The sequence below is a fragment of the Anas acuta genome, chromosome 19 (genome assembly GCF_963932015.1).
Source record: "Anas acuta chromosome 19, bAnaAcu1.1, whole genome shotgun sequence".
Classification (NCBI taxonomy): domain Eukaryota; kingdom Metazoa; phylum Chordata; class Aves; order Anseriformes; family Anatidae; genus Anas; species Anas acuta.
The window spans coordinates 11,802,157-11,816,725 of NC_088997.1; the positions used below are offsets into that span (position 1 = coordinate 11,802,157).

At 53.1% G+C, this 14,569-nt stretch overlaps 1 protein-coding gene across 2 annotated transcripts in view; it reads left to right on the forward strand.

The window, feature by feature from the left end:
• Window positions 1-14,370, forward strand: part of STX1A (syntaxin 1A) — a 112,627-nt gene extending 98,257 nt beyond the window's left edge. Inside the window, exons 7-10 of one of the 2 annotated variants that reach the window (XM_068655925.1) lie at window positions 6,770-6,843; window positions 7,508-7,645; window positions 10,198-10,308; window positions 11,011-14,370. In XM_068655925.1, the coding sequence (XP_068512026.1) occupies window positions 6,770-6,843; window positions 7,508-7,645; window positions 10,198-10,308; window positions 11,011-11,088 (401 nt within the window). In that variant the 3' untranslated portion in view covers window positions 11,089-14,370. Of the gene's footprint in view, window positions 1-6,769; window positions 6,844-7,507; window positions 7,646-10,093; window positions 10,309-11,010 lie in introns of those variants that run through there. The other variant, XM_068655926.1, reaches the window with a different exon arrangement.
• The last annotated feature ends 199 nt before the right edge of the window (window positions 14,371-14,569 follow it).

Consider the following 14,569-nt stretch of genomic DNA (forward strand, 5'->3'; position numbering starts at 1 on the left):
GACCCCAGCATGTTTCTGCATCCTACCGTCCTTCCTTTTCTTGTTGCTCAGATGGCCCAGAAAGCATCTATAAAGCTCCCCACTTTATCTGCTTTTTGTAAGAAGGTTGCACATTGCTGTTCCAGCTGTGGACATAAACCCCATTTGTCTGATGGGGAATCAGAGCTAATGGGTGTTAGCCAATTTAAGACTTCTGGAGTCTCCTGCTCACCAAGTGTGTGGTTGCGTTTATTCGCTCTCTCTTCCAGTAACCTTCTGCTGCCAGGAGGCAGCAAACAACCTTCATGTGGCGTGGATATCACTGCCTGGAGCTTGCAGTCTCCAATGTGTTCCTGACTGCTGTCACCATCAACATGTGCTGATATGGCATTGTTTTCTTGAAGCAAAGCCAGAAACACACTTCCATTGCAGATGCTCAGAGCACCTACATGTGATAAGGGCCTCAGGAAGTAAGCACAGGAGCTCCAGGTGGTCTTCTTGTTTCTGTGTTTCATGACAAGAAAAAGAGACCTGAAATTAAGTGTGGAGGTGTCCTTTTCTGTAGAAAATCTTCAGGCAGGGAAGCAGCATTCACTACGCTGCTGTGCAGCATGGCTTAAAGCTCCTTTCTTTCCTTAAGGAAATACCAGAAGGGAGAAATTGGGTATAAACCTATGTGTGTATCCAGCCCTGACACAGCAGTGAATGTAAAGTCTCCAGAGTCAGGAGTGCTGCAGGGAAGAGCTTGTTTCCATCCTGGACTATGATACTGGAGCCAGCCCCAAATAGCCCCATAGTCTCTTCAGCCATGCTGCAGAGGAAGGGACTGGTGCATGGTTATGGCTGGAGGAGCAGGAACTCACTGCTTTTCTGGGGCTTCTCTTCAGTGGGCCTGTGCTAGTAGTGATGCACTCCCTTTGCCTCGCCTCTCTGTAACCATGTGGCAGCTACTGGCCTTATCTAGGGCTTCTTCTAGATTGAGCAAACCTCATTTGGCTTCTATGAGTTCGCTGTTTTTTTATGTCATATCATTTGTTTGCTAAGGCGATCAGCTCCAGGGCAGGCACGTTCTCTAGTGGAGTGGGGGACCACGGCATTCAGGAGGGGTTTCTTCATGAAAGCAACCCAGGGAGTGGAGGGAAGTGCCAGCACCCAGCAGCCCTCACAAAAGCAGCTGATGAGGGCTGGGCAGGGCCAGCAGCAGCAGCAGCCAACCCCAGGTACAAAGGCTGCCTCTGGGGAGCATGAGCACCCAGGGCAGGCAACCATGGTGCAGCACCTCAGCCAGGCATGGCCATTGGCACAGCAGTCTGCATGGGAGGACGCAGGATGGGTCATTTTTTATTCTGGAAGCAGCAGAGGAAGGGCCTTCTACTGCAGCAGAAACTGTGTCCACCCACTGAACCTGCCAGTCTGAGGCTGAAACCCAGATGGAGGGGCCACAACCTCCTTGGGCAGATGCCTACACCCAAACAGAGGATCAAAAAGGGGATTGAGAGAGCTGCCTAGACCTTCAGTTACAGGGAACTCCAGTCTCTGGAAGTTCCACTGTGTTCTGAAGGCATAGGTAGATGCCATAGGTGTAAGTGTGCCCAGCTGGATGAACTTTTCAAACAGGTGGCTCTGTTACAATATGTGCACACCAGGCCATGTAGCATCCAGCAATCTGAGAAGGAGATTGACAGGCTTTATTATGTACTGACATAGTCTGATCAACAGCCCTGCCTTAAGTCTTGGTAGGAGGAAGGTAAACAAGCTTCCAGCCCTGAACCAACAAACTGGAATGACTTACAAGACAAAGGAGACTGGATCCTCACCTCTTCTTGGAGCAGGAGAAGTCTCCCCTTGCCCATGAAATGCCCCTGCACAACAGATACGATGCTCTAGGGCTGGAGAGAAGAGACTGTGAGTAACGGTAAAGACCTTGGAAAGGGCAACCATACAAAGTTGGCTCAGTCTATCACCTGCACAAAAAACAGTATCACAAAAAAGGCTCAAAGGTTTGGGATCTTGTAGGTAAAAGTTAAGGACCAATTAAGGGCACCTTGTGGTTAGGGTCTACTACTAGCCTTCTGATCAAGGGCAGCCTGTTGACAAGGCCTTCTTGTTTCAGCTACAAGAAGCATCGCATTCACATGCTCCCATATTAATGGGGAACTTCAACCACCTGGATGTCTTCTGGAAAAGCTAGACAGCAGGCTCTAAGCAATCCAGAAGACTCCTGGAGTGTGTTGAGAGTAACTTCCTGGTAATAGACAAACCAACCAGAAGAGAAGCATTACTGGACCTGGTGCTTACCAGTGCAGACAAAATCATTAAAGAGGTTAAGCTTGGAGGCAGTCTGGGCTGCAGTGACCATGCTTTGATTGAGTTTGTGATCTCAAGGAATATTGGCCTGGCAGAACAAAGTCAGGACCATGAACTTCTACAGAGCAAACTTCAAGTAATTTAAAGACCCAGTGGACAAGAGCCCCTGAAACACTGTCCTTAGGGACAAAGGAGCTGAACACAGCTGGAAACTCTTTAAATATGTTTTTCTTAGAGCACAAGAATTCTCCATTCTCCTGTGTGAGAAAGCAAGCAGGGAGGGCAGAAAACCAGGATGGTTGTGCAAGGACCTGCTGCTCAAAATGAGGTGCAAGAAGGAAATGCAAAGGCATTGGCATGAAGCAGGGACATGTGGCATGGAAATAATACAGGAATGAAATCAGGAAAGCCAAGGCACAGAGGGAACTGAGCTTGGCAAGGGATACAAACAATAACATGAAGGGATTTTGTAGGTACACTGCCCAGAAAAGAAAGGCCAAATAGATCGTAACCCCTCTGATAAACAAGAAGGGTGAACTGGTAACAACAGACATGGAGAAGGCTGAGGTATTCAACAACTTCTTTGCTTCAGTCTTCACTGGCAGTCAGGCTTCTCATGTCTCTCTTTTCCCTGAACCTGTACGTGAGCGCTGAGGGAGCAAAGTCGCTCCCACTGTAAGTGAAGAGCAAGTTTGAGAACACCCGATGAAACTGAACAGGTGCAAGTCTATGGGGCCCAATGACATGAATCCTAGGGTCCAGAGGGAATTGCCAAGCCTCCCTCCATCATCTTGAAAAGTTCTGGCAGCCAGGTGAAGTCCTTGGTGACTGGAAAAAGGGAAACATCACTCCCATTTTTAAAAAGAGTAGAAAGGAGGACCTGGGGAACTACAGACTGGTGAGCCTCACCTCTGTGCCTAGGAAGATCATGGAAAAGATCCTCCTGGAAGCAATATCATAGCACATTCAAGACAAGGAGGTGATCCAAGACAGCCAGCGTGGCTTTACCAATGGTAAATCTGGTAGCCTTCTATGATGGACAGGTACACTCTGCTGGGTTAAGAACTGGCTGGACTGTCGGGCCAAGAGTAGTGGTGAACGGAGTGAAATCCAGCTGGCAACAGGTCATGAGTGGTGTTCCCCAAGGGTCAGTCTTGGGGCCCATCCTCTTTAATATATTTATTGGTGATTTGGATGAGGGAACCGAGTACACCCTCAGTAAGTTTGCAGACAACACCAAGCTGGGGGAAAGTGTCAATCTGCTGGAGGGTAGGAAGACCCTACAGAGGGACCTGGACAGGTTCAGTCGATGGGCAGAGGCCAATGGCATGAGGTTCAACATGGCTAAGTGCCAGGTCATGCACTTTGGTCACAACAACCCCATGCAATGCTACAGGCTTGGAGCACAGTGGCTCAAAAGCTGTGCAGAGGAAAAGGATCTGGGAGTGTTAGTTGATGTTCACCTGAACATGAGCTGGCAGGGTGGCCAGGTAGCCAAGAAGGCCAAGGGTATCTGGCTTGTGTCAGGACTGGTATAGCCAGCAGGACCAGGGAAGTGATCGGCCCCTTGTATTCTGCTCTGGTGAGGTTGCACCTCGAGTACTGTGTTCAGTTTTGGGCCCCTCACTACAAGGACATCGAGGCCTTGGGGTGTGTCCAGAGAAGGACTACAAAGCTGGTGAAAGGCCTGGAACACAAGTACTGTGAGGAGTGGCTGAGGGAACTGCGGTTGTTTAGTCTGGGGAAGAGGAGGCTCAGGGGAGACCTTATTGCTCTCCACAACTAACTGAAAGGAAGTTGTGGGGAGCTGGGGGTCAGCCTTTTCTCGCAAATGACTAGCGACAGGACTAGAGGGAATGGCCTCAAGTTGTACCAGGGGAGGTTCATGCTGGAAATTAGGAGACATTTCTTCTCAGAAAGACCAGTCAGGCATTGGAATGGGTTGCCCAGAGAGGTGGTGGAAGAACCGTCCCTGGGTATGTTCAAGGAAAGGTTGGATGTGGTGCTTTGGGACATATTTTAGTGGGTCATACTGGTGGTGGGGAGATGGATGGACCAGATGATCTTGGAGGTCTTTTCCAACCTTAATGATTCAATGATTCTATGATTTCAAAAAATCAGACTGTCCTTCAGGATGCTGTTTGCTGGGCTTCCCAGGTCCCTGCTGCTCCCAGCTGCATCTCTGGGAGACGATGGGGATATATTCTCCTCCTCCTCAGCCATGTATGGAAAAAATGGAGACAAATGTAAATAAGTGGTAAGAGGAACTCAAAAAGTAGGAGTTACAGAAAAGCGGCAGGAGAAGAATGCACTGAGAACCAATGTAGTGTTTTAAATTTATTCGGTGCACACATGATATAATCTGCACCAAACTTCTTGCATTTAATCCTGTCATTGGTTCCCCTCTACCTGCCAAGTCAAATCCAGGATCAAGGCTCAGATGACCTTGGAGGTGTTTTCCAACTTTAATGCTTCTATGGAGTGACTGTATCATTTGAAAGGGAAAAGTGACCAATGTCATCTACCTGGAAGTCTGTAAAGCCTTTGACACAGTCTCACATGACATCCTGGTCAACGAATTGGAAAGAGATGATTTTGATAGGTGTACCATTCAGTTGATAAGTAATTGGCTTGAAAGCCACACCCTGAGAGTGCTGGTCAATGGCTCTATGTCCAGGTGGAGGCTGGTGACGAGTGGCATCCCTCAGGGATCTGTCTTGGGACTGGTACTGAGTATTATTATTATCAGTGACTTAGACAATGAGGTCAAGTGCACCCTCAACAAGTTTGCAGGTGACACTAAGCTGAGTGGTGCAGTTGATACAACAGAATGAAGGGATGCCATCCATAGGGATGTGATCAAGCTAGAATACTGGGCCCATGTAAACTGAATGAGGTTCAAAAGTGTAAGTGTAAGGTGCTGCACCTGTGTTGGGGCAATCCTAGACATGAAAACAAACTGGGTGAACTCATTGAAAACATCCTTTTAGAGAATGACTTAGGGATTCTGTTGGATGAAAAGCTTGACATGAGCCAGCAGTGCACGCTTGCAACCCAGAAAACCAACTGCATTCTGAGCTGCATCAACAGAGATGTGACCAGCAGGTTGAAGGAGGTCATTGTCCCCCTCTACTCTGCTCTTGTGAGGCCCCACTTGGAGTACTGCATCTACGTCTGGGGACCTGAGATGTGCACAAGAGATGCACAAGATGATGCACGAGAGATGTGGACCTGTTAGAGAGGTTCCAGAAGAGGGCCTGAAGATGAGCAGGGGGCAGGAGCACCTGTCCTATGAAGATAGGCTGAGAGAGCTGGGACTGTTCAGTCTGAAGAAAAGAAGGCTCCAGGACACCTTATTGTAGCTTTTCAATATGTAAAGGGGGCTTATAAAAAAAAGATGGAGAGTGACTTTTTGCTCGGGTAGATAATGACAGGACAAGGGGGAATGGTTTTAAACTAAAAGAGGGGAGATTTGGATTAGAAGTTAGGAGGGAATTCATCCCTCAGATGGTGGTGAGGCCCTGTAACAGGTTGTTCAGAGAAGCTGTGTATGCCCCAATCCTGGAGGTGTTCAAGACAAGGTTGGATGAGGAACTGGGCTACCTGATGTAGTGGGTAGCATCCCTAGCCATGACAGTGGTCTTGGAACTAGATGCTCTGCAAGGTCGTTTCCAACCCAAGCCGTTTTATGTTTCTATGATTAGCTGCTCCTGCCTGTCTGCCCCCATCTGCTCCTGGTCGCACCAACGGTATGTCCTCTACCTTCTATGGAGGTGTCATCCCTGGTAAAAGCCTGCCCAGAGTGTTTGTCTCTGTTTAGCACCGCAATTTCATGGGTACCACCTGGCTATTAGAATCATAGAATCCTATAAGACTGAAGTAACTTATTCTGGAGGACTATTGTAACCTGCAGAATGACTACTATGTCTCACTTCTGTAGCTATGAAGAATACGTCTGTGGGGAGTGGGAGGCAACTGTGATCAAAGGATGAGAAAATTGCCCACAAAGGAGCTGTGGGGCTGAAAGTACCACAATGGGGCCAGGTGTGCTGCCAAGAATGAGGGCAGGAGAAGGAATGAGTCTGATTTCTCTGTTAAACAGCTGCAGGGCTAAAACTCGGTAAGCCCTGAGGGCTAAAACACCCTTGGGGCATTAATGAGGCTCATTAATGAGCTGCAGTAGGGCGTGTCGGGGCAGTGAGCTCTGCTGAGCTGGATGTCTTTGTGGGCTTTGACTGTCCTGGGATAGAGTTTGTTAGGATAGCCCTGCAGTCCATCCTTGCTCTTGGATTGCTGCTCTCCCATCCCTCCTGAATGCTGGCTGCCAGCATCCTTGTAGCAGGCCTCTGAGCTCATAGGGCTAGAAGAGCAGCTCGGCTCTGCTTCTAGGAGATGCCACAGAGACAACACAGCCCTGTGGTAGGGTTGCTGGACCTGTGGCCAGGATAGGAGCTCACAAGTGACCCATGTATGTTGCTTGCAGCTGGCAGGACCACCACCAGTGAGGAGCTGGAGGACATGCTGGAGAGTGGCAACCCAGCCATCTTCTCTTCTGGGGTAAGCACCATGGGTTGGCCCTGCTTCAAGCCCAGCATGTTTAAAAGCCAAGCCAGTCCTTGTCCCTTGGGAGTTGTCTGTTTAATGTGCTCCCAGCACAGGAATGACAAGTACTGCCCATACTGCAGCAGGATGCTGCATGAGCAGGGACTATGTCTTGGCTGGAAGGGCAGCTCTGGGCTGGGGCAGGGCAGGGGGGTGGCTGCTGCAAACTGCCTGGCTGGGGTGGCTAGAGGCTCTCCCTGCTCCATGGTACTTGTGGGCTAGAGACTATATGGCAGCCAAGCCCTTCACACTCTGGCACCAGCCACAACCCCAAGGAGGGTTGGCTTGCACCCTGCTCTGCCCAGATCCCTGCCATGCCCAGTGGCCTCATGGGCAGGCAGATGGTGCCAGCTTGCAATGTTCCCTCTGAGTCCAGCGCCAGCCTCCAAGGCTTTTGTGTGGCTCCATGGGGCCTGGCTATGGCCTCATGGTTGCTGTGAGGCCAAACCCCAGAGTGCTCTTCCAGGATCGTGCTCCATTTTCTCCATTGCCCCAGAAGATACTTCCCATTTAAACCATTCCCCTACCTCTCTTGGTTCCCCTGGTCCCAGAGGTGAGGGACAACATCTGGGGCACAGAGGCAGGACTGAGCATGTTTACTGGCTTTGTCTTCTTGCAGATCATTATGGATTCAAACATCACCAAGCAGGCACTGAATGAGATTGAGACACGGCACAGTGAGATCATCAAGCTGGAGAACAGCATCCGAGAGCTGCATGACATGTTCATGGACATGGCCATGCTGGTGGAGAGCCAGGTAAGGAGATCTGCAGCCCATAGCCCAGATGCCAGCTCACTGTGGGGGTGGGGGGGGTAGGGGGGAGGGGATGGCTGGAGAGAAACTGATGTGCTCTGCCTGGACACAGAAAGGGCACTGGGGCAGACAGCTTGGGAGGGCAGCCATGAGCCCATGAAAGCACCTCTGTGCTGGCGTCATTTCAGGGTGGGTGCTAAGGTGAAAACCTGCATCTGGCCACCTGGTACCTACACTGCTCCCAACAGGGCTGAGGTGAGCTCTCGAGGGCTGGAGGTATCTGTCGTGTGCCCCAGAACAGGAGCTGCTGTGTGCTCAGGGTGGGTGGTGAAGTGAATTGCCTTGTAGGAGGGCACCTGCTGATGGCTGGCACCCAGGTGGGGATGGGTTCTTCTTCCCCAGAGCCTGAGCGGTTCTGGGGAGGCCCATGTGGGCTCACATGTGAGCACTGGGCCCCACTGACAGAGCCTGGGGAGCCCCAGGCTGTACCACCAGCCTGCAGGGCATGGCCCTTCAGATGGGCATGCTCTTCGGTGTCTCTGCTCACCCCCCTTCTTGCCTGCCATGCTGTCGCGGCCGAGGAGACGTCAGTGGCAGGTAAAGCCCCGCCTGGCCCTTGCCAGTGGTGCATGCTCGGCTCTGCATGGCTGCACTCTGCATGTCTGTGGCTCTTGTGTGGCATCAGGGCTGGCCCTTGGAAAATGGGCGAGGGTGGCTGTGGCATGGAGGTGTTTGTCTGGCCTGCCCTTGACCAGCTGGCGAACCTGGCCCTGTGTGTCTCCTCTGTTTTCCCTTGATGTCTGCAGGGCATTGGGTTGTCAGCTCAGGACAGGCTGGGACAGTTGGTCCAGGGTCAGAAGATTTTGGCAGTGCTGTCATGCTGTTCCCAAGAGAAGGGCCTTCGCATCTTCTGTCCCCTCTGGCTGGCCCCAGTAGGGGGGAAGGAGGAGGAGGTGCCAATCCATGCAGGGCCACCTCCACCTTGTTCAGAGACTCTAGGTCCTGTTTCCTATCCTCACATTCTTTGGGCTCCTTATGCCACTCTGCCAGCAGGAGTTGTCACCATTCCTGGGAGACTTGCTTGTCACAGCCTGTCACATGGCCATGTCCGGCTCCTCCACAGGGCCCATGGGTGGCACAGACCCCATGATACGCACACATAGGTGGAGGCAAGGGGTGACAGGCCACTGTGACTGTCCCTGGCCCTGCCTGCTGCTGTGGCCTTGCCTGCAGCCAGCACCCATGCTGCCACCCCACAGCCCAGCAGGTCAGGGCAGTGTGGGCACAGTTACCTGAGGACACTACATTGTGCTGGTCCCTGTGTGGGAAGGGGCACCACCATCCCTTATCAGCCTTCCCTGGGAGAACTGGAGGCATGAAGCTGTGCAGGAGGCTTGATGCACTCTAGGAGGATTTGCAGCCTTCTGCCCTGCTGTAACTGCTAGACCATGCCAGCATCCTGCAACACCCCCGGGGGGAGAAGAGGGGGGCTAGTCTCTGAGCTGCTGGCACAGGGAAGGCAGAGAGCAGAGGGGTATCAGACTCACAGCTGTGCTGGAAGCTGTCTACTCTGCCCTAGGAATGGCACCAGTGGGCAGGGGAAGCATCAGCTTTAGGCACAGCACCCAGGACAGCATATCAGGCATGGGACAAGAGCAGCAGGGTGCTTGATGAGGGTCAGTGCTTTGACCTGGGTGGGAGGGTAACATTCCTGGGCTTGCAAGGCTTGTACTCTCTGGTGCTGCCAGGTGTTAAAGCTCAGAAAAGAGCGTTGCAGAGTTACTGGCCATGATCCTCAGCTTTGCAGCCCAGATTCTCTCTGTGCTGTGCAGAAGGGTGTTGGGGTTCAAGCCTCTGCCCACCCCTAGAAAGCCTGTCGTTCACATGAACCATCAGAAAGTCTCCATCTGCTGTAGGACCCAGATGCGCCTGGTGGGCAGTAAAGAGGGGGCAGAAGGGAGAAGGTTGGCTAGGTGAGGATGCCTCAGGCCATGTCTCCATATCCTGGAGGAGGAGTGGGGCAGGAGTCCCTGCAGGACCCAGTGGTCCAGACTGACCAGCCTTGCTTCAGGGATCTCTGCTCTTGGCAGGGTGCTTGTGCAGATCTAAGTAGTCACCTGTGCATGTTTGTGGCTTTCTGAGCACCCCACATGGTGCTGCTGGTATGGTCTTTGCCCTCCCCTGCCACTCCTCCTGCTTCTCCAGTGTGTAGCACCGTGATGATGCAAATCCTGTTGTGGCTGTGATGCTCACCTGGGACATAAGACATGTGGCCACCAGGCCAGGACTGGGATGGGGAACCCACTTGACTCTTACTTGCCTCTCTGCTGGTGTGTGTACAGAGGTCCCAGCCCTCTTGGACAAAGCCTATGGTCTGGACCCACACCCCAGGGTGTCCACAGCCTGTGTGCCTGCTACAGGCAGGTGATTATCCCTTTATCTCCCATGCAGGGCCACTGGGCAGGGTGACGTCTGCACAGTGCCGAGGAGCAGCAGGGAAGGAAGGAGCTCACGTATGTGCACATGGGCGTGTGGGCTCTGTCCCTACTCTGCAGGGTGAGATGATTGACCGCATTGAGTACAACGTGGAACACTCTGTGGACTACGTGGAGCGGGCTGTGTCTGACACCAAAAAAGCAGTGAAGTACCAGAGCAAAGCCAGACGGGTGAGTCATGGCACTGGCTGGGTCGTATCTTCCCCTGCATGCACTTCTGACACTGTCCATGGACCAGGTCCCAGCCTGGCATCCCTGCCTGCCTTGCTGCTTACACAAAGGAGCAGGCAGCAAAGTGCAGCCTTGTGGGTACTCAAGCACTATATTCCACACCACTGGGTGCAGCATGGGTCCTGCTGGTGACATGGACTGAGGCAGAGCTCTGTAAGGGGGCTCCTTGAGCACTGTCAATGAGTCATGGGGCAAGAGTGCTCATTGGTGGGAGGAGAAGGGACAGGGTGGATTCCATGGGCCAGGCTAGATGTGGGATCCATGTCCCTTGCCAAAACAAGGTGAAGGTGGTAGAAAAAGGCATGTTACAGCTCTGACCCCAAGCGCAGTGTCAGCTGCCTGTCCCATTCCCCAAGCCTGGCCCTACCAGCATGCTCCTATGTCTCTGCAGCAGTTTAGAAGCTCAGGGGATACAGTGGGCCACCAGGTTTGCCAGTCCAGTGCTGAAGAGGGAGCCTGGGTACCCAGCCATGTCCCAGTGATGGCCAGAGCCTGTCTGGCTCGCCTGGTGCTGATCAGAGCCCACCACAGACACACAGGGATGGGGCACATCGCAGGCCCCAGCTCTTGGGTCCAGCTTACCCCTGGCACTCATGGTCCCCTCTCCCTTTTCTCCCTGCCGGTGCTGCAACACCTGAGCAGAAGAAGATCATGATCATTATCTGCTGTGTGATCCTGGGTATTGTCATTGCCTCCACCTTTGGCGGTATTTTTGGATAGACTCACCCCACGGGACTGTTTGTGATGGATGGAGCCACGCGTGCCATGGGGCTGCAGCCACACCGGAGTGAACCACACAGCCCCCGGAGCCTCCCAGCAGCATTTCAGTTTCTAATGCATGGTTGTTTGTGATGCTGTGTGTGCGGTACGTCTGTGTGGAGGGAGCACCAGCCTTGAGGTGTAGGTGGGGTGCAGGGGACAGTGATGGGCGTGAGGGGGACCTATGGGGAGAACCTGAGCTCTCATCACTGCACCAGCCTGAGAGGCTGGCTGGGACCAGGTGGGGACAGAGGTACCATTGGGCACTGCTGCTCTTCCTGTGCTAGACAGTTTGTGTTAGTCACACCTGAAGATGAGACCGATGATGGGTAGAGTCCTCAGGAGCACAGAGCCCAGTCAACTTTCCCCAGCTTTTCCCATCACTTTCAGCCAGAGCTCTTGTGTCTGTCAGCCACATCAGTGTTTGCAAAACACTTTTCCTCAGGCTGCTTCACTCATGGGGCACTTCCCCAGGGGTACACTCTGCCAGGCTCTGCCCGCCCCCCCCCCGTCCCCTCCCCCCATGCCCATGCCTAGCTGCAGTGCTCCATTCCTGCTGCTTTGCCAGTGGTGGAGCTGCCTTCTGCCCTGTGCAAGCCCTCGCCCCAGTGCAGGAGGTGCCTCGGGCTGGATTTGCTGCTGCTGGCCAGTGGTGCTGCTTGGGGCCATCTCTGATGCTTAGGGATGGGGACAGTCACATGGGGCTCAGTGCTGCACCTCAGGCAGGGCAAGAGGCCACAGGTGGTTTGAGGCCACCAAGTTCCACTGGCTGCTTGCCCTGCTCCAAATCCTCCTTGTTCTGTTATCAGCTGTGGCACACAGTGGCCCTGGCTCTTGCTGTCCCCAGGCCTGGGCTTAAGCTGTCAGAGTTTGAGGACAGCTCTGACACCCACAGCCCCAGGTGGTGTTTACCTGGGAGCAAGGCTTTACCCAGCCTGACTCCTCCACATATGCACCCTTGGGCTGGGGGCTGGAGGCAGGGGGGCTTTCTCCTATCACAGTCCCAGGAAGCAGCAAAGGCTTGCATCCACACCTTGCAAGCTAAGAGCAGCAGCCTTCTTTCTCCTCCTTTCCGTCACCAGTTCCTGAGCAGGGCAGGGCCCGACCTCTCTTTCCACCTCTGCCACATCTGAGCATCTGCCTGCCACCTCCTTCTGGCACAGTGTCCTGCTGCCTGCTCTTCCCCGGGACCATCTGGGAGACACCTGTACACTGTGGGCTGCTGTGCCAGCACCTAGGTGCCCCATGCTGTCAGCTGTCAGCCCCATACTGCCTGCTGGCAGCTCAGAGGGGCCCTGTTGCCACCATCCTGTTACTTCCATGCTGCTGCCTCAGTCCAACAGCAGGTGTCAGCCCGTATATTCCTCAGGAGAGTCTGGTGCTCTGGCTGGCTCATGAAATCCCAAAGCACTGTGGAGGAGCCCGAGCAGTGTAGGTGCTGGTGCCAAGCTTGCAGACATGCACCGGGGTGGAGGCTGGACGTGAGCCCAGATGCTGGTAGCAGAAAAGGGGCATTTGATGGCAGTGAGTACTGCAGCTGTAGGCAGCATGCTGCCTCACTGTTCCAATCAGGGGCAGCTGAGTGCACCCCACCTCCATGTTCCCTGAGGGCTAAGGCGTGCAAGCTGGAGTGGAAGGGCGAGGGCAGGCCTGGTTGGAGCTGAGCCCTGCTCCCACCCAGCACTCCGCCATCCTGCCTGGCTAGTATAGCACTGGCACTTGCCTTGTGCAGTGTGCCCACAGGTGTAGGGTGCAGGACAGCAGGCTGTAGCCAGGACACAGTCCTGCTTTCCCTGAGCACAGCCCTCCCTGTCAATATTACCAAAGGTCCCACAACACAACCCTGCTTGCATTCAGTCACCATTGGGGAGCGCGTCCAGCCCAGTCCCCCATCCTGCCCAGCCCAAGCCCCCAGCACCTGTGGCCATGAGAACATCCAAGACCACAGTCCCCTTCTTTCACAGTCCTGTGACATCTAATATTAGCTGCATCACTGCAGCCTGTGTTCAGCACAGTAGCTTGGGGCACTGGGACCCCTGCAAGCAGGGGAAGGCAGGCTCTGTAGACCCCTCCAGAGTAGGAAGCAGGCACTGGCATAGCCAGTGGCACATCTTTGTGGGCACATCTGGCTACAGGAGAGAGAGGTGGAGGTTATGTACAATGCCTGCTGCTTCTGCCCCAGTGCTGGTGCCTGGCACTGCAATCTGAACACTGCTGTGGTAAGCCAGTGAGAGCACTAGGCCCCCTCCTCTGGGAAGCAATAACACTACTGGTAAGGCTGCTCCTAGGCAGGCAGGCAAGAAAGTTCATCTCAGGCTCTGACCCCACAGCAATGTCCACTGCTAGCTCAAGGGGACTTTTTCTTTTTTCTTCCAAGAAATGGTTTCTGTGATACAAGCTCAGATGATGTCAGTACCCACGCCCGTCAAGGCACAAAGCCAAGAACAGCACTGGTGTGGTTACTGACCCTTGCTCCTTGTTGATACCACCACTGCCAGCAGCAGGAGCCAGACGGCACTGATTTTGCCACTGGCACTTCGCTGGGCTCATGCAGGCAGTGATGGCTGCATGCTCTGACATGATAGAGGCAGAGGAGCATGCTGCCTTCACTGCCCTGCACGCTGTCTCTCACTGTCCTCGCTGTGAGGGGAGGGTGTTTTGGTGCAATAATTACCCCTGCACTATGGGAAGCCCCATTCAGTTCCTTTTTACCTGCCTGTCATTGCATGTACAGACTGAATCACCAATAGCGTGGTTGTGCTTTGAGGAAACATTTCACTTTTTCTTTCTAGCCCCCAACCTCGGACCACTTATCCTTTGGGTTATGACACCTCTGTTCCAAGCGCCACCTGCCCTCCTAGCACCATGAGCATGTTGATGCAGTATTCTATAAGCAGTGTGGGGCACACACAGCTAGCACTTGAATTGGGGATTGGGGATTTATTTTTATTAGTTGTTTTTTTTTGTTTGTTTGTTTTTTAGTAATGTACTTGAAGGCTTTCTAAACCCTCTGTGGAGTTGTACTGTTGCTGTACTGTGAGCTAAGTGTCCTTGTTTTCTATGTGGATCTTGACCCTGGCTTGCTCTGTCTCACTGGGCTGGATGACACTGTATTGTTGCCTCTTTTTTCCTTCACCTTTTTCCCTCCCTGCTAACCTCCCTTCCTTCTCCCAAAGCTTTGGGTGCAAAACAGCTTCCCATTTTGTGGAATTTTTATGTAGAATAAACATTTGTAACTGTAAAGCTCTCGGCTGGCACCTCTATTTAAAGGGAAGGGAGGGAGCGACAGGCAGCAATGGTTGCAGTTTAGATTCCAACACCCTCAGAGCATTAATGCATACAGGGTGGACCTGATTTGAAGTGGATGCAGGAGGAATCACCACAGTTCAGATAACATTTCTGCCATTCTGCCTAGAGGAAGATTAGCCCTCATGGGACACAC